The 26,910-nt window shown below is 42.5% G+C and overlaps 1 protein-coding gene across 1 annotated transcript in view; it reads right to left on the bottom strand.

The window, feature by feature from the left end:
• KIF13A (kinesin family member 13A) overlaps positions 1-26,910 on the bottom strand; it is a 2,301,375-nt gene that overhangs the window by 2,229,672 nt on the left and 44,793 nt on the right. The window contains exon 2 of the mRNA XM_044065730.1: positions 26,783-26,893. Within this exon, the coding sequence (XP_043921665.1) occupies positions 26,783-26,893 (111 nt within the window). The remainder of the gene's footprint in view (positions 1-26,782; positions 26,894-26,910) is intronic.

Here is a 26,910-nt window from a genome sequence, read left to right as displayed (position 1 = left end):
AGCTTTCCAGTCTAGTAATGTAAAATCTGAGGAATATTTGGGACAAGAGGGTCAAGGCTTTGACCGTTCCAGGTGCAGAATCTCTTCCATTTTTCTGAGTAAGCTTTCCCGGTGCTAGGCCTCCTAGCCTCCAAAATGACACCCATAACAGCTTTAGAGAGAGGTATTGCCTTTTTGACTAATGAATCTGCCATGCAGCCAGGTTTAGGGTTTTGAGCTGACCGTGAAGGATCGGATTGTTTTGTTGAGTCAGAAGGTGTGGAATTTGAGGCAAAATCCATGCTGGGTCTTGAGCTAAGTTCTTTAAGATTGGGTGCCAGTGCTGGCGTGGCTTGTCTGGAGCAATCAGGATCATCTGTGGTTTTTCTTGTCCGGTTTTTAGGAGTACCTTTGAAAGGAAAGGCAGTGGTGGGAAGGCATAAACTTTTAGGCTTTTCCAGATGAACGAGAGAGCATCCACTTTCCATGTTTGTGTGTGATAAGTCCTTGTGCAGAATTTTTGTAGTTGGCAATTCAGTGGGGAGGCAAAAAGATCTATGTCTGGGCATCCCCATTTTTGCGTTACCATGCTGAAGATTTGTGGACTCAATTTCCATTCGTGAGGGTCCATGATATTTCTGCTTAGATCGTCTGCCAGAGTACTTTTCTTTCCTGGCAGGAATTGTGCTTGCAGATGAACTTAATACGTTAGAGCTGTGTTCCACAAGGTCATGGCTTGCCTGCATAGGGGATAAGAATGAGTGCCGCCTTGCTTATGTACCACATTACTGTGGTGTTGTCGGTCTTTAATAATAATTGTCCTGGATGCAGATGGTCCTTGAAAGCTGTCAGGGCATTTTGAACAGCCAACATTTCTTATTGATTGATGTGAAGATGCATCTGGTCTGTGGTCCACTTGCCCTGAATGCATTTTCCTGCCATGTGTGCTCCCCAGGCGTAATCCGAAGCATCTGTTGTTAGAGTCTGCCTGGCTGTGGGTAGGGTAAAAGGCTGACCCTTGGTTTAGGTGACATGCCTGTGCCCACCATCGAAACTCCTGCTGTAGGCAGGGAATCACTGGCATTACTGCTTCTAAACTGTGAGAGTGTTGAGTCCAAACACTTCTTAGGTACCATTGTAATTTCCTCATATGCAGTCTGGCATATTGTATTAGTAGTATGCAGGATGCCATGAATCCCAGGGCCTGCAGAATTCTTGTTGCAGGGAGATGGGACTTTTTTACCAGTAATTGAAAATATTGAGTTAATTGAATTTGTTTGTCTGGAGTGAGATAAGCCATCTGGGCCGTAGTATTTAAGCTGGCACGCAGGAATATAATCTGTTGTGAGGGCACTAGTTTTGACTTCTTTTCGTTTCCTGTGTACCCTAGAGAAATTAGCAACCTTTTTACAAATGCCAGATGCTGCAAGAAGAATGTCCTTTGTCTCTGCTTGAATGAGGCACTCGTCCAGGTATTGATATATTTGAATTCCTTTTTGTCTGCAAAATTACTGGTGCCAGGCACTTTGTAAAGACGCTGGGCGCAGTAGATAAGCCAAAGGGCAGTGCAGAGAACTGGTAGTGCATTGTACCTGCTTTGAATCTGAGGTATCTTCTGCAATTTTGTCTGATAGGGACATGCAGGTATGCCTCTGAGGTCCAGAGTAACAAGCCAAGCCTTCTTGCCTAGCATGGGTAGAAGCTGCTGTAATGTCAACATTTTGAATTTCGGAATATCCAGGTAAGTATTTAGAATTGAAAGGTCTAGTATGGGCCTCCAGGCCTTGTCCTTTCTGGGGACCAGGAAGAGTCTTGAGTAAAATCCTTGTCCTTGTTCCTGTTGTGGTACTTGTTGAATAGCTCTCATGTCCATGAGGGCTGAAATTTGTTTTTGTGCCTCTGCCCATTGATTCTGTGGCAGGTCTGGCATTCCCTTTAGCCTTGGTAAAGTATGAAAGTGGAACCTGTAACCTTGAGACAATATTCAGAATCCATTTGTCTTGGGTGAATGTTTGCCAGTTTTAAGAAAAAAGTGCTAGTTTTCCCCCTAAGGGGGCTGCCAAAAGGGAAGTGCTTGGCGTATGAAGAGGGAAGTCATTGGGACGGTTTCCTGTTAGGTTGAGACTTGTCCTCACCTCCTTTTGGGGTTGAGGTGCCCCACTGTCGTCTGTTAGAGCCTTGGGGTTGAGATCTGCCTCTTGGGCGTCTGTATCTGCCTCTCTGTGGCCTGCCTGACACTGGAAAGGCCAATTCTTTGTTGGCCAATTTCTGCTAAATCGAGGTGGCTGTACCTTAAGAAATCCTTGACTGTTTGCATAGATTTAGCTTTATCCCCATTTTCTTTAACACCTCTTCTGCCTTAACACCAAACAAGGTATCATGCTGTAAAGGAGCATCCAATCATTTTGCCTTAACATGATCAGGTATAGCATGTCTTCGAATCACAGAACCTGTAACTGCATCTCTACAAGAGGCCTCTAAAGAATCAAAACCACATTGCAGAGTATGTTTTCCCACCTGTTCAACTGCATGCAATAAATCCTGCATTTCTTTACAGTCAGGAGCTTCGAGCTTGCAAGCATTTTCTGTTTTAACTGGGCCATTAAATATTGTTGGTACTTAAGCATGTGAAACTGGCAATTTAAAGCCCTTACTGCTAAAGTTGCAGAAGTGTAAACTTTCTTCCCCCATCTATCCAAAGCTCTGGAATCTCTGTCAGAGGGTACTGGATTTTTTGCAATGGAAGCCTTAACCCCTTTTGGACCCTGGGAAATAGTTTCTGGATCAGCAGAAGGGTTTTTATAAAGAAACTTGTGAGAGTCAGGGACTCTAATACCTATCTGGCTTGGCTGGTGCAGGGGGCAAAGAATCAGGAGATAAGCTGGATTCAGAGAATACATCATCCACAATATCAAGCACAGGTGGAATAGCCAGGGCCTGTGCTGAGGCAATAAAAGGAAATCCCTGAGCCTTTTCTTGGATTTTGAATAATCCTGACTTTCCCAATGGAAATGCTCCCTCATGGTATGTAAAGTTTCCCCAAAATAATAATCCTCAGGAGGAGAGTCTGAAGGGATAGATTCTTCAGCATAAGAGTCCTCATAGGGGGGTAGAGAGTATCCCTGGTCTGAAGAGGAATCAGAGGAAATGGAAACCTGATCAGAGGAATCAGTCTGTATCCTGCCTAGGCCTTTTCTCAGGAGGGGGATGGGAATCCCTGATTAGAGTAATGAGGTCTTTGGCCATTTTAAGCATCTGTTTCTTAGGCATGGGGGACTGTCCAGGAGAACGCTGTACTTGCTTCTTTGTCTTTAATGGTACTTTTGTCTTGGCTGTTGCTTTAATGGTAAGTTGTGAAGGTCTGAAAAAATCCTCAGAAGCCAATACCTGCTCAGCGGCTCCGGACCCATCTGAGGGATTAGTTTCCATAGGCCCAATACCTTGAGTTTCCAGAGGCCTAGTTGTCTCCACATGGGAGTTGGAGGCGGCCTGTGGCTCTGAGGTAGCGGGTGTCAGGGGCTGCGAAAGCACCTCACTGAGAACTGGCAACTGGCCTAGAAGAGGTTTCGTCGACGATTTTGGACCTCGGCTGCCTGTCTTTATCCTTGTCTTTGCGTTTTTTCGGAATTGCGGTAGTCGGTTGATCCGACGGCATAGTATAATTGAGCCTTCAGTCAAAGTAGTGCAAAGCAAAATCAAAACATCTTTTTATAGTTCGTTTGTTAAATCTAGCACAAAACCGACAACTAGTGACATCGTGATCAGGGCCTAGGCATGGAATACAGTAAGAGTGGAAGTCCTTATGAGGTATTTGCTTCCCACAAGAAATACAATTATTAACTTTTTCTGACATCGGTCTGAGGCAAGAAAAAAGTTTCCCCAATGGGGTACTTAGCTTTATTGAAGACTTCGGATCTGAAATTCGACTTCGAAAATCTCAGGAGTCGGCCGACTGGCACTTGCGAACTGTTTCTGCTTCGGGCACCGCGCGGCAAGAAAGACTGAAGAAAATGGCGTTGGATGCATCTTATATACCCCTGGTGCACTGACGTCAGGGATGAAGCGACAGCAACCGACGCCGGACCAAGACTTTGGAACTCTAGCCGACTGCGGGACCACCTGATGGCAGGATAACCCAAGTGTAATGACTGCAGCAGTGTAACACGATGAACATCTTCCTCAGAAACTGGTGCCTGCACAGCAACTCCGGACCCATCCAAGGTAGAGACATCCGCAGGTTCTGTAGTCAAAGAAGAGTCTTGCAGACTCCGAACGGGTCTTGGTAGTGGCCTGCGAATCCATCAAAGCTAGCATTAGGGGCTGCAAAAGCACCTCACTGAGCACTGGCAAACTGGCGACTAGCTTAACGGAAGCGTCGTCAGCAGTTTTGGAACTGTGCGGTCCTCTCTCTCTTTATCCTTACGTTTTTTTCGGACGATCGGTAGTTGGATGGCTTACCGAAGATATTTCGGAATACGGAGATCAAGAACGAAAGTATTTAGCTACAATAAGGGCCCGACGACGAATAGTTGTGGCGTTGAACAAAGAACAAAATCGGCAGCAAGGAACATCCTGGTCTGGGCCTAAACGTGATGCAGTAAGAATGGAAATCTCGGAGTGGTATTTGCTTTCCACAGGCGAGACAATTGTTAACTTTTTCTGACATCGGTTAGAGCAAGAAAAAAGGATCCCCAACGGGGTACTTAGCTTTAGAACATTTCAACTTCAAATTCGGAAAAGAAAACTCATGTCGCGGCTGACCGGCACTAGGGCGAACTGCTTCTGCTTCGGGCTCCTCGGCAAGAAAAACTGATGTAATAACTTACTTCGGCTGCCTGTTTTTATACCACTGATGACCTGATGTCAGTCCTGAAGCGACAGCAACTGACGCAGAAATACTAAGCCTCTGGTATTCGGGCCGACTGAGGGCTACCCCTGACAGGATAACCCAAGTGTGATGACCGCAACAGTGAAACACGAAGAACATCTTTATGTTTCATGTATGTGTTTGTAAATGGTTTGGGGTTTTTGAAAGTAGTGCTTAATACACGTTATGCATCCATGATAAGTAAGTTTTCTGTAGATTTCAAGTCATCATGGAAGAAAGGTCTTTCAGTTAGTAATAACATACACATTACAGTCAATGGCTTATAAATGCTTATTATTAAATATTAATGGTTTGAACAATAATGTCAAAAGAGCTGGTTTGCTTAAATATATCAAATGCATAAACCCCAGATCATCTTTTTACAGGAAACCCATCTATTAAAAAAAAAGATCTACAAAAATACTCATTCAATGGCTATACCACTCTGGCTGATTCATGTTTTAAGACTAAGAGAATGGGCACTCATATTCTATGGAAAAACACTTATACTATGCAAAGAATTATAGATACAATTTCAGAAAAGATAGGATGCTAAGCATAGTTATTTTGGAAATCAATAGGAAACATTCTAGTTTAAATAATACATACTGGATACCAGGACTGAGTACTAAATATGTTGACTAACATCTGGACCTGATTACGTTAAATGCAAAAGGGGAAATTATAGCAAGAGGTGATTTTAACTGCCTATTATCAGGCAATGATGCTTCTAAAAATAAAATAAAATTAAAATCTCAAGCCAAGATGATAAATGACTTTACAAACCAGATGAACCTTAAAGATATACATGGTCAAAGAGGACATTATTCCTTATTCTTTACTCACTATTCATATCGGTTTGGTAGACAAACTAATATTGATAAGGTCTTTGTATCAAATAATATACACTCTAAATTAAGTGAGGTATCTGTAATGACTTGTCCACTTTCAGATCATAATGCCATAAACTTTACTTTAACCACACATAGATGATTTAAGATTTCTACAGCTTACATAACTAAATTAAATGACTTTAGGGAATGGATAATGAAAGAAATACGACATGTTTATGGAAACAAATGATAATGGTGAAGTGACTGATACTATACCTATGGGACACCTTTAAATTTTATATATATATATATATATATATATATATATATAGTAGAATAAAATCTTGGTACCTTAAAAAGGAGAGAGTGGGACAAAAAGTACAGTTTTGTACCTACCATAAATGTAGATGTTCGAGGATCCCCATTGCTGCAGTCCTTACTATTGGGTATAGTCCGCATCCAGTCGGCCCGAATACCAGAGTATAAGGCTGACGTTGGTCAGGCATTAGACTGACGCCAGTACGTCAGGGTACTAATGCGCATGACCCACGTCATATCCTCAGTCTTTTCTTGCCCCAGATGTCAGAAGACCCTAAAAAGACAAGGCCCAAAATACCTGCACCAAAAATATGTACAATATATACAAGAATATATATAAAAATATAAGCATGTAACCTCACCTACACAACCACCCCTAAACACAGAGGGAAGGAGGGAGTAAATTGACTGCAGCAATGGGGATCCTCGAACATCTACATTTATGGTAGGTACAAAACTGTACTATGTTCTTCGCCCCATTGCTGCAGTCCTTACTATTGGGTAGAATCCCAAAGCAGAGGTAAGGGAGGCTGGCAAATCATAAAGAAGCAGGAGCTGACAACATGCCTTGCAAAACAGCTGTGGCAAAACCAGCCCTAGACTTAGAGTAGATAGGAAGGTGATAATGCTTAGAGAAAGTATGCACTGAACTCCAAGTAGCTGCTTCCAAAATATCCTTAGTTGCCACCCCTTAGAAATGCTGTTGAAGTGGCAGTAGCCCTAGTGGAATGAGGCCTAATCCCAGCTGGAATCTCCTTGCCATGATGGGAATAACAAAATGCAATGCAAAAGCCAATCCACCTAGAAATAGTTTGTTTTGACACAGGCTTGTCCTGTGAACTCAAAGCAAAAGAAACAAACAACTGCTGAGACTGCCTGAAATCCTTAGTCCTGCTTAAATAATAACGCAATTGCCTGTGTACATCTAAAGTGTGCAAAATCTTTTCCCCTTTACTTTGGGGGTCTGCATAAAACGTAGGCAACTGAATAGTTTGGTTTAAAGCCACACTAGAAACCACCTTAGGCATAAAGGAAGGATTAGTACGTAATGATACCCTATCCTTATGGAAAATCAAAAATGGCTCTACTGCCATAAGGGCCTGCAACTCAGACACCCTTCTTGCAGAAGTAATAGCCAACAGAAAAGCAGTCTTCCATGACAAGTATTTCAATTCAGCAGTAGCCGCAGGCTCAAAAGGTTGTAGAGTAAGTTTTTCCAACACAAAATTGAGATCCCAAGCAGGAGTAGGAGCTCTACGTGGGGTCTTATATTCTTTGCCCCTCTAAGAAACTGCTTGAACAAAGGATGAAAACAATGGTGGGTCACAATCATAGTGAGCTGAAATTGCTGCAGCATGAATCTTAATGGAAGAGAAGGACAAACCTTTGTCCAATAACTCAGTAAGATATTAAAGAGCCACACTCAAATTAGGCTCAGAAACCTGCAAATTCTTTGCTGTACTCCAAAATAAAAATCTCTTCCATTTTTCTGTGACACTTTCCTTGTACTAGGTCTTCTAGCTTCCATAATCACATTTAAAACTTGTTGAGGAAGTTGAGACCTGCTGTGTTTCAACACAGAATATGCCAGGCTGTTAGATGAAGAGAGTGAAGCTTGACATTGAGCAGATGACCATCCTTCTGAGATAACAGATGAGGAATCAGAGGTAAAGGCCATGGAGGCTTCCTTACCAGACTCCGTAGTAGTGGGTACCAGTGTTGCGAGGCCAATCTGGAGCTATCAAAATCATCCTTGGCCTGTCTTGTCTGACCTTTAATAGTACCTTTGGAAGAAGAGGCAGAGGAGGAAAGGCATACACATGAAGGATTTTCCAACTGAAAGACAGAGCATCCACTTTCCAAGCTGTGTGATGAAACCCCTTTGTGCAATACTGTGGCAGCTGGTGGTTTAGTGGAGAAGCGAACAGATCTATGTCTGGAGTTCCCCATGACACTGTCAAGTTTTGAAATACATGAAGATCCAGTTTCCACTCGTGGGGATCCATGATTTGTCTGCTTAACACATCTGCTAAGGAGTTCTGTGCTCGGCAGAAACCTTGCCTGAAGAGTTAGTTGCAAGCTTAGCAGTCTCCCATAAAATCATTGCTTGTCTGCATAGAGGATAAGAATGTGTTCCCCTTGCTTGTTGATGTACCACATGACAGTTGTGTTGTCTGTTAGAATCAACACCTGCCCTGGAAGAAGTAACTCCTTGAAAGCCATTAATGCAAACTGGACTGCTAACATCTCCTTCATGTTGATGTGTAGATGCTGTAGTCTGGCAGGCCACTTGTCTTGTATCCACTTTCCATTTAGATGAGCTCCCAAGCAATGTCCGAGGCATCTGTCGTTAAAATCTGACTCGCCTGGCCGGGTCACAGAGAGTCCCTTGTTTAGGTGACATTCCTGAGCCCACCACAAAAATTCTTTTGAAGGCAAGGTATTATTTGAATGACAGTGTCCAAATCCTGGCAGTGCTGTGTCCATACATTTTTGAGATACCATTGTAGCTTCCTCATATGCAGTTTGGCATTGGGAAGCACCAGAATACAAGATGCCATGAACCCTAATGCTTGAAGGACTGTCCTTGCAGTCAGCACGGACTGATGAGATAGTTGATGGAAGTAAAGTGATAGACTCTTTTGTTTGTCCGGGGTTAAAAGGCCATCTGGGCTGCTGTATTCAGTCTCACACCCAGAAAGCACATGTCTTGAGAGGGTACTAGACTGGACTTTATTTCGCTCACAGAATACCCTAGGCATCTTAGCACTGCTATAACATATTCCAGATGCTGTAGAAGGTCTTCCTTTTCTTGAGCCAGAATCAGGCAGTCGTCCAAGTAAGGATAGATTTGAATTCCTTGAAGCCTGAAGTAAGCTATCACTGGAGCCAGAACCTTTGTGAATACTCTGGGCAGTAGATAAGCCAAAGGGCAATGCAGAGAACTGATAATGAGAATTTCCAGCTCGAAACCGCAGATACTTCCTGCAACTTAGCCTTATAGGCACATGAAGGTAAGCTTCCTTGAGATCTAAAGTTACCATCCAGTGATCTTTGCCCAGCAGAGGTAAAAGCTGTTGTAACGCCAACATCTTGAACTTGGGAATGTCCAGAAAAGTGTTGAGGAGAGATAAATCCAAAATTGGTCTCCACGTGTTCCCCTTCTTTGGTACTAGGAACAGGCGAGAATAAAATCCTAGGCCCCTTTCTGATACAGGGACTGGCTGAATGGCCCCATCTGGAGTAACTGAGAAACTTGCTTGTGAGCCTCTTTTCTTTGTGGAGGAGGAACGTCTGGCATGCCTTTGAAAGGGGCATTGTATGGAAATAAAATCTGTAACCGTGGTGAATGATATCCAACACCCATTTGTCTTGAGTAATTAAATCCCAATTTTCTTTGAAAAGAGACAGTCTTCCTCCCAAAGGAGCTGCCAGACGAGAATCTACCGGCAGCTGAAAAGACAGGTCATTGGGTCTGTTTACGAAAGGACTGACCCCTGCCCTCACCAGAATTCTGAGCAGGTGAACTCCCTGTTCTAGGCCTAAAAGAACCTGGAGCCCTGCCCCTACCACGTCTAGACCTACCCCTAGACTGGGAATCATAAGCAGGATATGTCCACCCCTTAGCAGGCCAATTTCTACTAAACTTCGGTGGCTACACCTGCAAAAAATCTTTAACAGTTTGCATAGACTTAGCTTTGTCCTCCATTTTCTTTAAAACTGCTTCCACAGGCGATCCAAACAACACATCAGACTGTAAAGGAGCATCCAAAATCCTTGTCTTAACATGCTCAGCTAAATTCTGATCGTTCAACCAGGCATGCCTGCGAAGAGCAGAACTAGTAGCAGCCACCCTCGAGGAGGCCTGTACAGCATCAAAACCACATTGCAAAGAATGCTTACCCACTTGTTCAGACACATGAACCAAATCCAGCAACTCTTTACACTCAATACCTTCCGCCAAAGCATCCACCTTAGATTTTAATTGTGAAAGGAGATAATTCTGATATTTTAGCATGTGAAACTGACAATTCAACGCTCTCATGGCTAGAGTGGAAGAAGTATACACTTTCTTTCCCCACCTATCCAAAGCCCTTGCCTCTTTATCAGTGGGAACAGGATTTTTAACCACAGAAGCTTTAACACCTTTAGGCCCTTGAGAAATAGTTTCTGGGTCTGCCCTAGGTCTCTTAAACAAATACTTATGTGCTTCGGGTACCCTATAATACCTATCAGGCTTAACAGGACCAGGGGCCAAAGAGTCAGGGGTTAGGGAAGCCTCTGCAAAAACATCTTCCACCACATTCAACACAGGAGGAATAGCTAAGGGCCTATGCTGGGGTAAAAACAAGAATTCCCTAAGCCTTTTCCTGGAATCAGAGTAATCCTGGCCTTCCCATTTAAAGTGCTCCCTCATGGAATGCAGAGTCTCTGAAAATGAGAAATCCTCAGGAGGAGAAGCTGTAGGAGTGGAATCATCCACATCAGAATCAGAGTAAGTAGGATACTCCTGCAAGTCTTCCGCAGAAGACTCTGAAGCCTCTGAACACTGTTCAAAACTATCAAACTCGGTTCCACCCTAGGCCTCTTATCAGGCGGGGCATAGAACCTCTAATCATAGTAATCAAATCTTCTGCCATTTTAAGCATATGTTTCTTAGGTACAGAACCGAAATGCTAGGAGAAGCCCCACTGAAGCTGAACTAGGCCTACCTCTCAAAGAAGTTTTGGTAACAGAAGGAGAGGCTCTAACTACCTTGGGAAGAGAGGGAAGAACAGTTACCTGAGAAGCCCCTCAGCCTGGCCTACCTCCTGAGAAGGCACATCCTGTAACAGTAAAGTTTCTGCCTGAGACTCCATGGAAACTCCTGGCAAAACCTCTGGCTCCACTGAGCCTTCTAAAGAACCGACGTCCAGGACTGCCGGTTCATCAACCCTAGGCTTCGCTGTTTTGTCCTTGCGCTTCTTGAAAGCGGGCCGGAGCATCCGACGGCATTTTATAATTGCAACGCTTCCCAAACACTAACCTGGCACAGTCTAACCTCCTCTTAATAGTGCGTTTTAAACCTAGCACAAGAGCTGCAACCAACAACGCCGTGCTCAGGCCCTAAACAAGGTATACACAAGGTATGGTAATCCCTATGAGGTATCTGTTTCCCACAAGAAATACAGTTATTCACTTTTTCTGACATCCGGTTAAATACTGAGGCAAGAAAGAACCAAAATGTTCCCCAACGGGGTACTTAGCCAACTCTGTTTCGGTCTGAAACTCCGGTTTCGGAAATATTTCAAAACGCCAACCTGCACTCGCAAAACTGCTTCTGCATCGGACCACGCGGCAAAAAAGACTGAGGATATGACGTCGGGCATGCGCATTAGTACCCTGACGTACTGACGTCAGTCTAATGCGCCCTGACCGACGTCAGCCTTATACTCTGGTATTCGGGCCGACTGGATGCGGACTATACCCAATAGTAAGGACTGCAGCAATGGGGAACGAAGAACATCTTTTAGACTTACAAAAAAACGTAGACAAGATAAAAATGGATGCAAAATCAAATTAAGTAGTGCATAACGAAATTACTAAGTTAAATCAAACATACTTAGAAGTTCTGAATCAAAAGGTAGCCATAAACCTGGAAAAAATGATGTTATAATCTTATGCTGTAAATCCCAAATATCTACATAAAATAACGGTAAGGTCCAAAAATCTTATTAATGTGATTAAATACAGAAGTGATGGTTCAGTTAAGAGTACATCTAACTTAATGGGCATATTAGAAGTGTTCAAAAACTTCTACAGACATATAAATAACAACGCACCACTTTTGGAGACAGATAATGTAATATATACATTTATTCAAGAAAATACAACTACTAAGGAGTCAATGCAACAAAACAGCATATTAAATAAACAAAACACTAAAATAAGTGAAAGAGCAAATAAAAAATTTAAAGGATGATAAAGCTCCAGGACTGGATGGAATAATTCCTTTACTATAGAAGATTTTTCCTGAATATATAATAAAGAAAATGATAAGTGCCTTTACTATAGTTAAGCAAAAATGTAGAACATCCCCTCATGGAAATAGTCAGTTATCTCCCCATATTAAAAAAAGGTAAGGACCCTAAATCTTGTGATTCATACAGGCCAATTTCATTACTATATACTGATTATAAAATTTTCATGATAATATTAGCTAATAGGATAAAGAAAATATTAACTAATCTAATACATAATGATCAGACAGGGTTCATTCTTCATAGAAAAGTGCAAGATAACATTAAATTACTATCTCTAACAGACACAGCATGCAGATACAAAAAAAAACAACTATCATCAGCCTAGACATAGAAAAGTCTTTTGATTCTATTAGTTGGCCTTATCTACAAAGAATTCTGATTGGTTTTGAATTCTCCTCAGATTTTGTTAACTTATTACTGAAAATTTATAGTGGGACACAAGTTTATGTGAAAACTGGATCATGTCTACCCTCACCACTAGAAATCCTCAAGGGAACTAGAAAGGTTGTCCTTTATCACCATTATTGTTTGCGCTTTCAATGGAACCTTTTGCTGTATGTATCAGAAGCAAGCAAAATATAAAAGGCTTTCAAATTAATAAGGACTATTGTCCTAAGATACAATTATTTGCTGATGATATATTAACGCTGGGTGATATAGATGTTTTTTGCATGATGTTATAAATACCTTAAGCAAATTTGAAAGAATTTCAGGGCTTAATAAATCCAAAACATTACTAATTAACAAAAAGATCAACAAAAACCTAAGACAGAAAGTACAGTTGTGTACACTTACCATAAATGTAGATGTTCGAGTGTATTCACTGTTGCAGTCATTACAACTGGGTTATCCTGCTGGCAGGCTACCCTCAGTCGGCCTGAATTCCAAAGAGTAGGTCCGATGTCGGTTGCTGTCGCCTCTTCCCTGACGTCAGTGCACCAGGGGTATAAAAGATGCAGCCGATGCCATTTTCTTCAGTTTTTCTTGCCCCAGATTTCAGGTCCCCCCAAAATGGTAGGCTAAAAATATGCCAATAAAACAGACATGCACCAAACAAGCAAATACACCACATAGGTTGTATAGAATAGAGAAGTACAGATAAGTTCCAGCAAAGAAATGGGGGATGGCGGGTGGGTAACCTGGACTGTAACAGTGAATACACTCGAACATCTACACTTATGGTAAGTGTACACAACTGTACTATGTTCTTTGTGTTTCACTGTTGCAGTCAATACAATTGGGTTGAATCCCAAAGGTAAGGTTGGGAGGCTGGAGCTAAACAGCATTAGGAGCGGCTATTAGGCCCTGCAGAACTGCAGTGGCAAAGCCTGCCCTGGATTTAGAGTGGAGTGGTAAGTGATAGTGCTTTGTGAAGGTGTGCACTGAACTCCAAGTAGCAGCCTCTAAAATGTCTTTGGTTGGTGCTCCCCTGAGGAAGGCTGCTGAAGTGGCAGCTGCTCTGGTTGAATGTGGCCTAATGCCCTTAGGTACTGGCTTGCCATGTTGTGAATATCAGAAACGAATGCAGTGGCCTATCCACTTTGAAAGTCTGCTTTGAGATAGCCTTTCCATGTGATCCTGCAGCATATGCCACTAGTAATTGCTCTGTCTTTCTGAAAGCTTTGGTTCTGTTCAAATAGAAGCATAGCTGTCTGTGTATGTCCAAAGAATGCAGAATTCTCTCCCCCTTATTCTGTGGGTTTGGATAAAAGGTAGGCAGATGAATAGTTTGGTTAAGGGCCACACTGGACACTAGGTTAGACATGAATGTCTGGTTTGACCTCAGAGAAACCCTGTCTGGATAAAAAATGATAGAAGGTTCCACAGCCATGAGTGCCTGTAGCTCTGAGACTCGTCTTGCAGAAGTTATTGCTAGGAGCAGAGCTATTTTCCAAGATAAAAACTTTATATCAGCTGTAGCGGCTGGCTCAAAAAGAGGCAGGGTGAGTTTTTCCAAGACATAATTGAGGTCCCATGCAGGTATTGATCTCCTTGGAGGCCTTAATTTTTTGGCCCCTCTGAGGTACTGCCTTAATAAAGGATGAGAAAAGACTGGTGGCTCTGTATTGTAATGAGCCGAAATGGCAGAGGCATGAATTTTTTTAGATGAAAAGGATAGGCCTTTGTCCAGCATCTCAGTCAAGTGTTGCAAAATCTGAGGAATGTTTGGTACAACTTTGTCAATTCCTTGTGCCTGGTTCCAAGCACAGAATCTCTTCCATTTTCCACCATAGGATTTTCTAGTACTAGGCCTCCAGGCCTCCAAAATGACATCAATCACCGCTTTAGTGAGAGGTGTGCTTTTTATGACTACATTATCCACCATGCTGCCAGATTTAAGGTCTTGAGTTGGCTGTGCAGGATCTGATTGTTCTGCTGTAACAGTAGATGAGGCACTTGTGGTAAGGTCCAGGCTGGGCAATGAGACAAGTTCCTTAGGATTGGATACCAGTACTGGCGTGGCCAGTCTGGGGCAATCAGTATCATTTTTGGCTTCTCCTGTCTGACCTTTAGGAGTACCTTGGGGAGGAGAGGCAGAGGAGGAAAGGCATATACTGTTAAGTTTTTCCAGCTGAAAGATAGGGCATCCACTTTCCATGCTTGTCTGTGATAAGTCCTTGTGCAGAATCTCTTCAGTTGGCAGTTGGGAGGTGAGGCAAATAGATCTATGTCCGGACATCCTCAGTTCCTTGCTACCATGCTAAAGACTTGTGGATCCAATTTCCACTCGTGGGGATCCATGAGGTTTCTGCTTAATTCGTCTGACAGACTATTTATCTTTCCTGGCAGGAATTGTGCCTGCAGATGTACTTGGTAAGTCAATGCTGTGTCCCACAAAGTCATGGGTAGTCTGCACAGGGGGTAAGAATGAGTGCCTCCCTGCTTGTTTATATACCACATGACCGTGGTATTGTCCGTCTTTATCAGTAGTTGTCCCGGATGAAGTAGGTCCTTGAAGGCTGTCAGAGCATTTTGAACAGCCAGCATCTGTTTCTGATTGATATGTAGGATGCATTTGGTTTGCGGACCATGTGCCTTGAATACATCTTCCTGTCATGTGGGCTCCCCAGGCATAATCCGATGCATCTGTTGTTAAAGTCTGTGTGGGTGGGGGTAGAGTGAATGGCTGTCCCTTGTTCTGGTGACAGGCCTTCGCCCACCATCGAAACTCCTGTTGCAGGCAGGGAAGGAGAGTAAAGTACAGTTTTGTACCTACCATAATGTAGATGTTCGAGTGTTCACACTGCTGCAGTCATTACACTTGGGTTATCCTGCCGTCAGGCAGTCCCACAGTCGGCCCGAATTCCAAAGTCTTGGTCTGGCATCAGTTGCTGTCGCTTCTTCCCTGACGTCAGTGCGCCAGGGGTATAAGATGCATCCGACGCCATTTTCTTCAGTTTTTCTTGCCCCAGATGTCAGGTGCCCCCAAATAGGTAGGCAATATATATTGCTAATCAAAAATATACAATAAAAACATTACCTTCAGTTACCGGCAAATACACCCCAAAGGTTATATAGGATAGAAAGGTATAGCTAAGTCTGGCTAGATCAGAAGGGGATGGAGGGAGGGTAACCTGGACTGCAGCAGTGTGAACACTCTAACATCTACATTTATGGTAGGTACAAAACTGTTTCAGCTATAAAAACGCTGATTATTTCCATTGTCTTTGTTACACTTGAAAAAGCCTGGTAAGACCAGGCGAAAGTGCTCGTGTTTATCTTGTGTCTGTTCGTTGGTTATTAAAACTTTTTGCTGCATTTTTGACTCTACTGGATTCTGATTACTGAATTATCGAGTTTCGATTACAACAATTTAACTTTTTGCTTGAAAACTTATTGGCATACTTTGTTCGTTACCTGTCCTTGTGGTTTGGATCAGTAAGGTCTTTACTGATTTTTTCTTGGTTCGCTGTTTTTCTGCATTGATAGGTACAAAACTGTACTATGTTCATCGTGTTACTCTGCTGCAGTCATTACACTTTGGTAGAATCCCAAAGCTGAGGTTGGGTGGCTGGTCTATAGAGAGTTAGGATTGGCTATGAGGTCCTGCAGAACTGCAGTGGCAAATTCTGCTCTGGATTTAGAGTAAAGAGGCAGGTGGTAATGCTTGGTAAAGGTGTGCACTGAACTCCAAGTTGCAGCCTCCAAAATTTCCTTGGTAGGTACTCCTCTGAGAAAGGCTGTTGAAGTGGCTGTTGCCCTGGTGGAATGTGGCCTAATGTTCCTTGGGACTGATTTTCCATGCTGAGTGTAGCAGTACCGAATACAGTGTCTATCCATTTGGATATAGTCTGCTTTGAGATAGCCTTGCCCTGTGATCCTGCAGCATATGCTACAAACAGTTGCTCAGTTTTCCGGAAAGCCTTTGTTTTGTCCAAGTAGAAGCATAGCTGCCTGTGTATGCCCAAAGAATGCAGAAGTTTCTCCCCTTTATTCTGGGGGTTTGGATAAAAAGTTGGCAAATGGATGGTTTGGTTAAGAGCCACACTAGATACCACCTTTGGCATAAAGGTAGGGTTTGTCCTTAAAGATACCCTGTCCTGATGAAAAATTATAAAAGGTTCCACTGCCATTAATGCCTGTAGCTCTGAGACTCTTCGTGCTGAAGTTACTGCCAGGAGCAGAGCTGTTTTCCATGATAAAAATTTTAGATCGGCTGTATTGGCTGGCTCAAAAGGTGGTAGGGTCAGTTTTTCCAAAACGAAATTGAGGTCCCAAGTTGGTGTTTGGTGCTCTCCAGGGCGGTCTTATGTGTTTAGCTCCTCTGAGGTACTGCTTTAGCAAGGGATGAGAGAATAAAAAATGATCCGTGTTGTAATGTGCTGAAATGGCAGAGGCGTGGATCTTAATTGACGAGAAGGATAGGCCTCTGTCCAGCATCTCAGTTAAGTATTGTAAAATCTGAGGAATGTTTGGAAAAAGAGGGTCAAGGCTTTGAGCCTAGTTCCAGGCGCAGAATCTCTTCCATTTTTCTGAGTAAGCTTTCCTGGTGCTAGGCCTCCTGGCCTCCAAAATGGCATCCATAACAGCTTTAGAGAGAGGTGTTGTCTGTTTGACTAATGTATCTGCCATGCAGCCAGGTTTCGGGTTTTGAGCTGACCGTGCAGGATCTGATTGTTTTGTTGAGTCAGAAGGTGTGGAATTTGAGGCAAAATCCATGGTGGGCCTTGAGCCAGGTTCCTTAAGATAGGGTACCAGTGCTGGCGTGGCCAGTCTGGAGCAATCAGGATCATCTCTGGTTTTTCTTGTCTGGCTTTCAGGAGTACCTTTGAAAGGAGAGGCAGTGCCGGGAAGGCATAAGCTTTTAGGTTTTTCCAGCTTAAAGAACAGCATCCACTTTCCATGCTTGTTTGTGATAAGTCCTTACTCAGAATTTTTGTAGTTGGCAATTCAGTGGGGAGGCAAAAAGATCTAAGTCTGGGCATCCCCACTTTTGCGTTACCATGCTGAAGATTTGTGGATTCAATTTCCATTTGTGAGGGTCCATGATATTTCTGCTTAGGTCGTCTGCCAAAGTATTTTTCTTTCCTGGCGGGAATTGTGCTTACAGGTGAACTTGATACGTTAGAGCTGTGTTCCACAAGGTCATGGCTTGCCTGCATAGGGGATAAGAATGAGTGCCCCCTTGCTTGTTTATGTACCACATTACTGTGGTGTTGTCTGTCTTTAGTAGTAATTGTCCTGGATGTAGAAGGTCCTTGAAAGCTGTTAGGGCATTTTGAACAGCCAACATCTCTTTTTGATTGATGTGAAGATGCATCTGGTCTGTGGTCCACTTTCCCTGAATGCATTTTCCTGCCCTGTGTGCTCCCCAGGCGTAATCCGAAGCATCTGTTGTTAGAGTTTGCCTGGCTGTGGGTTGGGTAAAAGGCTGACCCTTGTTTAGGTGACATGCCTGTGCCCACCATCGAAACTCCTGTTGTAGGCAGGGAATCATTGGTATTACTGCTTCTAAACTGTGAGAGTGTTAAGTCCAAACACTTTTCAGGTACCACTGTAATTTCCTCATATACAGTCTGGCATATGGTATTAGTAGTATGCAAGATGCCATGAATCCCACGGCCTGCAGAATTTTTCTTGCAGAAAGATGGGACTTTCTTGCCAGCAATTGAAAATATTGAGTTAGTTGAATGTTTGTCTGGCGTGAGGTAAGCCATCTGGGCCGTTGTATTTAAGCTGGCACCCAGGAATATAATCTGTTACGAGGGCACTAGTTTTGACTTCTTTTCGCTTACTGTGTATCCTACAGAAATTAGCAACTTTTTTACAAATGCCAGATGCTGTAGAAGAATGTCCTTTGTCTCTGCTTGAATGAGGCAGTCATCTAGATATGGATATATTTGAATTCCTTTTTGTCTGCAAAATGCAATTACTGGTGCCAGGCACTTTGTGAAGACCCTGGGCACAGTAGGTAAGCCAAAGGGCAGTGCAGAGAATTGGTAGTGCATTGTACCTGCTTTGAATCTGAGGTATCTTCTGCAATTTTGTCTGATAGGGACATGCAGGTATGCCTCTGAGGTCCAGAGTAACAAGTCAAGCCTTTCTGCCCAGCATGGGTAGAAGCTGCTGTAATGTCAACATTTTGAATTTCGGAATATCCAGGTAAGTATTCAGATTTGAAAGGTCTAGTGTGGGCCTCCAGGCATTGTCCTTTCTGGGGACCAGGAAGGGTCTTGAGTAAAATCCTTGTCCTTGTTCCTGTTATGGTACTTTCTGAATAGCTCTCATGTCCATGAGGGCTGAAATTTGTTTTTGTGCCTCTGCCCATTGATTTTGTGGCAGGTCTGGCATTCCTTTTAGCCTTGATAAAGTATGAAAGTGGAATCTGTAACCTTGAGACACAATATTCAGGACCCATTTGTCTTGGGTGATTGTTTTGCCAGTTTTGAGAAAAATGTGCTAGTCCCCCCCCCCCCCAAGGGGGCTTCCAAAAGGGACGTGCTAGGCGTACGAAGGGGAAAGTCATTGTGACTGTTTCCAGTAGGGTTGAGACTTGTCCTCACCACCTTTTGGGGTTGAGGTGCCCCACTGTCGTTGTCTGTTTGAGCCTTGGGGTTGAGATCTGCCTCTTGGGCGTCTGTATCTGCCTCTCTGTGGCCTGACACTGGAAAGGACCAATTCTTTGTTGGCCAATTTCTGCTAAACCGAGGTGGCTGTACCTGTAAGAAATCCTTGACTGTTTGCATAGATTTAGCTTTATCCTCCATTTTCTTTAACACCTCCTCTGCCTTAACAGCAAACAAAGTATCATGCTGTAAAGGAGCATCCAATAATTTTACCTTAACATGAACAGGTAAACTTTGTTCTTTTAACCAAGCATGTCTTCGAATCACAGAACCTGTAACTGCGGCTCTACAAGAGGCCTCTAAAGAATCAAAACCACATTGCAGAGTATGTTTTCCCACCTGTTCAACTGCATGCAATAAATCCTGCATTTCTTTACAATCAGGAGCTTTTGTGCTTGCAAGCATTTTCTGTTTTAACTGAGTCATTAAATATTGTTGGTACTTAAGCATGTGAAACTGGCAATTTAAAGCTCTTACTGCTAAAGTTGCAGAAGTGTATACCTTCTTCTCCCATCTATACAAAGCTCTGGAATCTCTGTCAGAGGGTACTGGATTTTTTGCAATGTGAGCATTAACCCCTTTTGGACCCTGGGAAATAGTCTCTGGATCAGCAGCAGGGTTTTTGTAAAGAAACTTGTGAGAGTCGGGGATTCTATAATACCTATCTGGCTTGGCTGGAGCAGGGGGCAAAGAGTCAGGAGATAAACTGGATTCAGAGAACACATCATCCACAATATCTAGCACAGGCGGAATAGCCAGGGGCCTGTGTTGAGGAAATCCCTGAGCCTTTTCTTGGATTCTGAGTAATCCTGGTTTTCCCAATGGAAATGCTCCCTCATGGTATGTAAAGTTTCCCCAAAAGAATAATCCTCAGGAGGAGAGGCTGAAGGGATACAATCTTCAGCATCAGAGTCCTCATAGGGGGGTAGAGAGTATCCCTGGTCTGAATAGGAATCAGAGGAAATGGAAACCTGATCAGAGGAGTCATGGTCTGTATCCTGCCTAGGCCTTTTCTCAGGAGGGGGATCGGAACCCCTGATTAGAGTAATGAGGTCTTTGGCCATTTTAAACATCTGTTTCTTTGTCTTTAGTGGTGCCTTCGTCTTGGCTGTTGTTTTAATGGTAAGTTGTGAAGGTCTGAAAACACCCTCAGAAGCAGATGCCTGCTCAGCAGCTCTGGGCCCATCTGAGGGATTAGTTTCCGTAGGCCCAATACCTTGAGTTTCCAGAGGCCTAGATGTCTCCACGTGGGAGTTGGAAGCAGCCCGTGGCTCTGAGGTAGCGGGTGTCAGGGGCTGCAAAAGCGCCTCACTGAGAACCAGCAACTGGCCTAGAAGAGGTTTCGTCATCGGTTTTGGACTTTGGATACCTCTCTTTATCCTTGTCTTTGCGTTTTTTCGGTACTGAGGTCGTCGGCTGATCTGACGGCATCTTATAATTGAACCTTCGGCCAAAGTAGTGCAAAGCAAAATCAAAACATCTTTTTATAGTTCGTTTGTTAAATCTAGCACAAAACCGACAACTAGTGACATCGTGATCAGGGCCTAGGCATGGAATACAGTAAGAGTGGAAGTCCTTATGAGGTATTTGCTTCCCACAAGAAATATAATTAACTTTTTCTGACATCGGTCTGAGGCAAGAAAAAAAGTTTCCCCAACGGGGTACTTAGCTTTACTGAAGACTTCGGATCTGAAATTCGACTTCAAAAATCTCAGGAGTCGGCCGACTGGCACTTGCGAACTGCTTCTGCTTCGGGCACTGCGCGGCAAGAAAGACTGAAGAAAATGGCGTTGGATGCATCTTATATACCCCTGGCGCACTGACGTCAGGGAAGAAGCGACAGCAACCGACGCCAGACCAAGACTTTGGAATTTGGGCCGACTGCGGGACCGCCTGACGGCAGGATAACCCAAGTGTAATGACTGCAGCAGTGTAACACGATGAACATCTATTGTTTCCAGGCTGTGGCAATGTTGAGTCCAAACACTTTTTAGGTACCACTGAAGTTTACTCATATGCAGTCTTGCATACGGAATTAGTAGAATGCAGGATGCCATGAAGCCCAAAGCATGCAGAATTTTTCTTGCAGATAACTAGGCCTTTGCTACCAACAGTTTGAAATAGGTAGTCAGTTGCCTTTGTTTGTCTGGCGTGAGATAAACCATCTGGGGAGTTGCATTTAAGCTTGCACCCAGGAATATTATTATCTCTTGAGAGGGTACTAGTTTTGATTTCTGTTCATTGACTGTGTATCCTAGGCATGGTATTAATCTCTTTACAAACACCAGATGCTGCAGTAAAATGTCCTTGCTCTCTGTAGTGCATTGAGCCAGCTTTGAATCTGAGGTATCTTCTGCATGTTTGTCTGATTGGGACATGCAGGTATGCCTCTTTTAGATCTAAAGTCACAAGCCAAGCCTTCTTGGCCAACATGGGCAGAAGCTGCTGTAGAGTCAACATTTTGAATTTTGGAATATCCAGATATGTGTTTAGAATAGATAGGTTCAGTACTGGTCTCCAGGCTTTGTCCTTTCTGGGTACCAAGAACAGTCTTGAATAGAATCCTTGTCCCTGCTCTTGCTCTGGTACTTGTTGAATGGCCCTCATGTCCATGAGGGATGAGACTTGTTTTTGCGCTTCTGCCCATTGATGTTTTGGCAGGTCTCTCCAACCGTTTGCCCTTGGCAGGGTATGGAAGTGAAACTTGTAGCCTTGTGACACTATGTTTAAGATGCATTTGTCCTGGGTTATTAGGTGCCACTTTTGAGAAAAAAGTGCTAGTATTTCCCCCTAAAGGTGCTGCCAGAAGATAAGTGCTTGGCGCAGGCAGGGGGAAGTCAATGGGACTGTTTCCTGTATGGCTGTGATGTGACTTCTCCAGTTTTGGAGGTAGAAGCACCCCATCATTGTTTAGACCTGTACGAACCTTGGGGCCGAGATCTCTCTCTAGGGTGTCTGTATCTGCCCTTTTGTGGCCTGTCTGACACTGGAAAGGACCAATTATTTGTAGGCCAGTTTCTGCTAAATCTTGGTGGCTGTACCTGTAAGAAATCCTTGACTGTTTGCATAGATTTAGCTTTGTCCTCCATTTTCTTCAACACCTCTTCTGCCTTAACATCAAACAAAGTATCATGCTGTAATGGATCATCTAATAATTTTGCTTTAACATGATCAGGTAGATTTTGTTCCTTTAACCAAGCATGCCTCCTAATGACCGAACCCGTAACTGCGGCCCTGCAGGAGGCCTCCAGAATCAAAACCACATTGCAAAGTATGCTTTCTAACTTGTTCAGCTGCATGCAATAAATCCTGCATTTCTTTGTTTTCTGCACATTCAGAATTTATCAACATTTTCTGTTTAAGCAGTGACATAACATATTGCTGATATTTGAGCATATGAAACTGACAATTTAAAGTCCTTATAGCCAAGGTAGCAGAAGTGTAAATATTTTTTCCCCATCTGTCCAGTGCCCTAGAATCCCTGTCAGAGGGAGTAGGGTTTTTTGCAGTGGAAGCCTTGACCCCTTTGGGACTCAGAGATAGTTTCTGGGTCAGCAGCAGGGTTTTTGAAAAGGAATTTAGGAGAGTCAGGAACCCTGTAGTACCTGTCTTGTTTAACAGGAGCTGGAGGGTAAGGAGTCAGGGGTCAGACTGGACTCTGAAAATACATCTACAATGTCTAACACAGGTGGAATAGCTAGGGGCCTGTGTTGTGGTAGTAAAAGGAAGTCTCTGAACCTTTTCTTAGATTCTAAATAATCTTGGCTCTCCCAGTGGAAATGCTCCCTCATGGTATGTAAAGTTTCCCCAAAAGAATAATCCTCAGGAGGAGAGGGTGAAGGGATAGATTCTTCAGCATTAGAATCCTCATAGGGAGGAAGAGAGTATCCCTGATCAGAAGAGGAAACAGATGAAATGGAAACCTGATCTGAAGATTCATATTCTGTCTCTTGCCTAGGCCTCTTATCAGGAGGGGGATGGGAACCCCTGATCAAAGTAATTAGGTCTTCGGCCATTTTGGGCATCTGCATGTTTTATTGGTGCTTTAGTCTTTGCCTTTGAAGCTGAAGTCGTTTTAACATATAACTGAGTAGGTCTGAAAACACCCTCAGAAGCCGATGCCTGCTCAGCGGCTCCGGACCCATCTGAGGGAATAGTTTCCGAAGTTCCAATACCTTGAGCTTTCAGCAGCCTGGTCGACTCCACGTGGGTGTCGGTAGCGGCCTGTGAGTCTAAAGTAGTAGTTGTCAGGGGCTGCGAAGGTGCCTCACTGAGAACCGGCGACTGGCTTAGAAGAAGCCTCGTCGTCAGTTTTGAACCTCGGATGCCTGTCCTTTTCTTTGCGTTTCTTGTGAATTCCGGCAGTCGGATGGCTATCTGACGACACTGTATAGTTAAATCTTCTGCCAAAATAGTGAAATGCGAAATCGTACCGACGCTTAATAGTGCGTTGGTTAAATCAAGCACAAAACCAACAACTAGCAATGTCGTGGTCAGGGCCTAGGCAAGGAATACAGTAAGAATGAAAGTCCTTATGAGGTATTTGCGCTTCCCACAAGAAATACAATTAACTTTTTCTGACATTGGTCTGGAGCAAGAAAAGTTTCCCTAATGGGGTACTTAGCTTTTAGTGAAGACTTCGGATCTGAAATTCGAACACGAAAATCTCAGGAGTCGGCCGACCGGCACTTGTGAACTGCTTTTGCTTCGGGCACCGCGAGGCAAGAAAGACTGAAGAAAATGGCGTTGGCTGCATATTTTATACCCCTGGCGCACTGACGTCAGGGAAGAGGCGACAGCAACCGACGCCGGACCTAGACTTTGGAATTCAAGCCAACTGAGGGTAGCCTGCCAGCAGGATAACCCAATTGTAATGATTGCAACAGTAAAACACGAAGAACATCTGCCTGTTTAATTGGGAGAATGATGTATTAGAATATTTGGGTGTCAGTATCAAGAGTACATGGAAAGAGTCTGTTAAACTAAACTACAGTAATTTAATAACCACCATTAGTAAACTAATCAAAAGATGGAATAAAAAGTTATTCACAATGGAGGATAGGTTCTCTCTAATTAAAATGATAATTTTACCTAAAAGTTTTGTTTTATATAGTCATTGATACTACATCTCCCAAAAACTTATTTAAAAAATTAGATTCCATGTTACTTAAATTTTTATGGTTCCCCTTAAAATCTAGGATTGCATATAAATGGCACATTAGAGCTTGGAACAGTAATGGGATAGCATTCCCTAGCTTACATCTTTATTCCAAATCAGTTACAATTAATGTAATATTACATTGGATCACACCTATCGATATATCTGACTGGAAAACAATACATGAGATTCTGATGTCAGACTATAGAAAATTAATTTAAGGAACACTATGGAATAAGAGTTCATTGGCTTTTACGTGAATTTTGTTTATTTAATAAGAAGTTTTATAATTTTTCTTATGGCATTAATCAAATATTTAATCACTTTAAAAATATAACTGATTGTAATTACAACATTAAACGATTTCTATTTCTTATATTCCCTATAGCATACTCCCCTGATTGCCAACAATCTTTCAACATCAATGCGATGCAAAAAGTAAAGGAAAATAACTTGACCAACATTCTTTTAACATCACTGCGATGCAAAAATTAAAGGAAAATAACTTGACATTCTGGCATCAGTTTATTGAAAATAAGAGTGTTAAACCACTAAACTCTTTTATGCAGTTTTGATAATAGTCAAGTCAGTTGGTTGTTTATACACTCATTACGACAGTTTATAGAAAACAAAATGAGAGTATCAATCAAACTAGAGACTAAATCTATACCTAGTTTGATCCAGCTTTTTATTAGGTGTCTTGAAAAGACAGATCAAAATTTAAGTCTCGCACCTATCTATAAGATACTAAAAGAAGACAGTCTAAAGTTTGACTCAGATTTTTGGAATTACTATGCAAAGATTAATGGAGAACAAATATCTGATGAATCCAAAAAATTGTTATTGAATTCTACGTATGATACCCCCTCCATTATACTGGAGATTGTATACATGGAAATTTATGAATAGGAGTTTCTATTGCTGTGTCTTTCGGCTTTTCCCGGTTAGGGGTTGCCACAGTGGAACTCCGGTCCGCTAATGATTGGTAGTTTATCTTTACGTGCCAAGTTACCAGCCCTGACGCACAACCTTCAACGAAGGTACGCCCATTTGCGCATGTCTTCACGCAGAAGACGCTCTAGCTGAGAATCGAACCGGACAGCGTCTTACTGTGAGGCGACAATGCTACCGCAGCACCACCACCGCAGGTATGAATAGGAGTTTCTATACTCCACATAAAATAAATCTTATACTCAAAACCAGTGAAAGTAAATATTGGAAATGTGACGGCCAACTGGGTTCACATGTTCATTGAATGTAGAAATGTTGTTCAATACTGGAAAGACTTCAGATATTTCGTAAATGCTTTATGGTCTGATAACTGTCATATTTCTAACTCACTAATCCTATTCAATGTTCCTATACCTAATGTAATACCTAAATCTCTGACTCCGTTACTCTGGTCAATTCTTGCATTTGCCAGAAAAGTTATTACTTTGAACTGGAAAAGTAAACAAGATTTGATGTTTAAATGATTTATTACTTTAGCAAAAGCTGTTTGTAAAAAAGAACTGCAAACCATTTGTTATAGAACTCATAAAATTACTCATAAAAATAGCATGGCAAAAACTGGAAAACCTTTTGAACAAATACTGATAACTTCTCATGGATAAAATGATAGTTTATCATGGATGAATTTAAATACTGTAAATAGTTTTATTTTATTGTATTTGTTACATGTACATTTGCTTATGTTTATAATGAAAAATTAAATGTTTTGGGAAAAAAAAAAAAAGAAAATGCCACTTTATAGGAGGTGTACTTACCTCACAACTAACTGCATAAAGCCTAAGGCTATATGGTGAAGGAGAATGAAAGCTTTACCATGGGGAAAAACAATGATTTTAGAAAACTGTACAAAACCTGATTTTTACAAAATAGGACACTCAAAATTTTTCACACAGATTTAAGCCCAATACACATTCAAGCTCCTAGTTCAATATGCTTGGAACTTTTCTATTTGGCTCAACATATCTGTAAATACTTAATGAAATACACTTTCTGGCAAATATAAAAATGTTTTCTCCAAAGTAAATTAGACCTGCCAATTCCAAATCTAAATCTATGATGTTCTGGTAACCGGGTCTACTTTACATGGTCGACTTTTCAGAAAGTTGACTTTCATATGGCTGACACTATATGATCGACTTTCGAAAAGCCAACCATGTAAAATAAACAGAAAACACACAACAAACACTTACCTTTCAAGTGTTAGCAGGGGGGCAAGCCCCCTCTGCAACCCCCATCCCCCCATAACTGTAATGTACCAACTCTGAGATCGCTCTACAGTGTGGAAGAAGGAAAGCTTCCCATTACACACTGTATGGAGATAGCGGTTCCCCACGGTCGGCTTTTCGAAAGTCGATAATATGGTCTAGGCCATATGAAAGTCGACTTTCTGAAAAGTCGACCATGTGAAAGGGACCCCTGGTAACCATATACTGGAAATTGATACTTTAATCACTGCAATTTCTCATTTCCCCACTAGAGGAAAGCACAACACATAATATGAAGTTAAAAAAGGAGTCTTAACAAACCTGTGCAATTTCTTCAGTTTTTCTTAGTTTTTCCTCCCACGTGACTGTTAGCTCCTTTATAAGTTTCTCTGATTCTTCTAATTTTTCCTTGAGCTCAGGTGCCTTCATGGCCTGAAATTTACAATATA

This window comes from Protopterus annectens, chromosome 3.part0 (assembly GCF_019279795.1).
Source record: "Protopterus annectens isolate FY-2018-M chromosome 3.part0, PAN1.0, whole genome shotgun sequence".
In the NCBI taxonomy this organism is placed as follows: domain Eukaryota; kingdom Metazoa; phylum Chordata; order Ceratodontiformes; family Protopteridae; genus Protopterus; species Protopterus annectens.
This window is presented reverse-complemented; position numbering and strand designations above follow the sequence as displayed.